Genomic DNA, 2198 nt, shown 5'->3' with positions numbered 1-2198 from the left:
TCCAGGTGCGTCGCCGCTGCCATCTCTCTCCTTCGCCGCTTCACTGTCTCTCTCTCTCTCGGTCGCAGGTTGGGCGCAGTGTCGTCGCCGCTGCCCTCTCTCTCCTTCGCTTCACTGTCTCTCTCTCGCTCGGTCGCAGGTTGGGCGCAGTGTCGTCGCCGCTGCCCTCTCTCTCCTTCGCCGCTTCCCTGTATCTCTCTCTCGGTTGCAGGTCGGTTGCAGGTCGATCGCCCGGTGCCCTCTCTCTCCTTCGCCGCTTCCCTGCCTTGACTTAGTTAAATGTGGATTTAATGATTAAAAATGTTAGTTTAGTGGTGTTAGTGAGTAAAAAATGTAGTTTGTTTTGGCATTATCAACGAAGCAAAAGTGTTGACTATGATGGCTTTGCAAATTAGATGTGGTTAGCCAACTAATAATGTTCTAAAGTACAGATTTACCTTTTCAGTGTTAATTTTATTTCTCATTACAAAAGAAATGATAATGAAAATAAATGGAGCTACAGGCTGTACAAGAAATGAATCAGAAACACTGAAACATGGAACATCTGGTCACAAATTCAGCTGCAATGAGAGGTGAAAGCTCATTCTGCACACTCCTTCGCTGAGAAATTGAAATTTCATGCTACTAGAAATAGAAGTAATTGGATGCATCAGTTGTATTTTGTGTGTCTCTGCAAAGAACAGAACGAGCTTCAATTACTGAACGAGGGGGCTCAAGATCTTTCAGTTGCAGGGCGTTTCCTTGCAATCTCTGCATCTGGGAAGCAAAAGTGTCATCCAAAATCTGCGACCAAAGGTAAGAAAGAAGTCCACTTGTTATTGCCTAGCTTATAGTTCTGTTCATTGTATCATGAAGGTCTCAACATAAACAGTATGAACAGCCTCCTAACTGTGGACAAGAATCTATATGACAAACACTATGAACAGCCTCCTAACTTGTAAGCCAATTGCAAGTCTCAACATAAACAGTATGAACAGCCTCCTAACTGTGGACAAGAATCTATAAGCCAAACAGTATGAACAGCCTCCTAACTTGTAAACAATTCAGATATCAGATTCCCCAAAATACTTTGATGACGTTTGGGAGATGGCTTAAAACTGCCCTGCAATATGTGGGCTTTATAGATGACTTACCCCAAGAGCATAATAAGATCCATTATACCAGATTCTGTTCTCTTTCCTGCTCTCCAGAAACTTCAAAACAGTCTAGCATACCACAAGAAAAAACACTAAAACTTCAACTTTCATTTTCTGAAATGTAATGCATAAAACTAGAAAGGATATTGCATGTCCCTGTTACCTGACCCATCTTGTCCCAGAACCCACGACATATTGCAACAAAAATCCTGCTTGAGAAGACCTCATGCAAGTTTGTAATGGAATCTATGAGTTGTGAACTTAGCATTTGCATCCTTTCACGAACCTCAGCTTCCCCATCTGCTTCCTTGGTTTCCTCGAGTATTCTTTTAAGCCGTGTACTTTGTTCTTAGCATAACTGTAATTCCATTCATTTGTTCCCCAAAAATTAACTTTTTCTCTCCAATGATCGGTAGACATGAGGCCCAAGCCTTCAATATATCCTCGACTCTGCAGTGCAGAATATCGAGAATTCTTTTGATGGTATTCAGGAATGTTCCCAACTGCCATATGCATGAAATTCTATTAAGTGACGTTCTACAAAACATGTAAATCTGAAGTTTCTGTCTTCCCAAATAGACTGGAACTAAGAAGCAAGTTTTCTATTCTTACTTGAATAGGAACAGAATAAAGTGTTGTGGATTGTCTTCTTGTAAGTTTCTGCACATGCATTCCAAGTTTTTTGGGGATGCTATCTTTCAGAGGCATTAGAATTTCACTGTACTGCTTTTCCAATGCTTTCATGACTGCTCGTTCTATGTTGGCAACAGCCTTCCAAAACCAATAATGCCAAGAAATATGAGAATATTAATAAATGCAATGTATTTTACAAATCATTATCTGTCACCAATTTGACCCCTTCAAGTTAGTATTTTACAAATCATTATCATTGTTCAAAAGTGAATTTTCATTATTGTACTCCCCCGGAATAGAAGTGTTTGTCAAACGCTGTTTCTGTTCTTTTCCTGTTCTAAAGCCATTTCTGAAATAGTTTTACCAAACGCTGTTTCTATTCCCCCAGAGTGTCTTCACAGCATGGAATCGAAAAAGAACACTTCTGTA

The 2198-nt window shown here is 40.4% G+C and overlaps 1 protein-coding gene across 1 annotated transcript; it reads right to left on the bottom strand.

Annotated features, from left to right (window-relative positions):
- Positions 1-251: 251 nt before the first annotated feature.
- Positions 252-1921, bottom strand: LOC122072188. Its single transcript, XM_042636758.1, has 4 exons — positions 1749-1921; positions 1300-1639; positions 1134-1205; positions 252-783 (listed from the first exon to the last, which is right to left on the bottom strand). Exons 2-4 carry the CDS (start codon positions 1408-1410, stop codon positions 625-627), a joined length of 342 nt encoding a protein of 113 aa, XP_042492692.1. The 5' UTR covers positions 1411-1639; positions 1749-1921; the 3' UTR covers positions 252-624.
- Positions 1922-2198: the final 277 nt, after the last annotated feature.

The sequence above is a fragment of the Macadamia integrifolia genome, chromosome 2, assembly GCF_013358625.1.
Source record: "Macadamia integrifolia cultivar HAES 741 chromosome 2, SCU_Mint_v3, whole genome shotgun sequence".
In the NCBI taxonomy this organism is placed as follows: Eukaryota; Viridiplantae; Streptophyta; class Magnoliopsida; order Proteales; family Proteaceae; genus Macadamia; species Macadamia integrifolia.
Note: the sequence above shows the minus strand (reverse complement) of the source record. Positions and strands in the feature narration are given on the sequence as shown.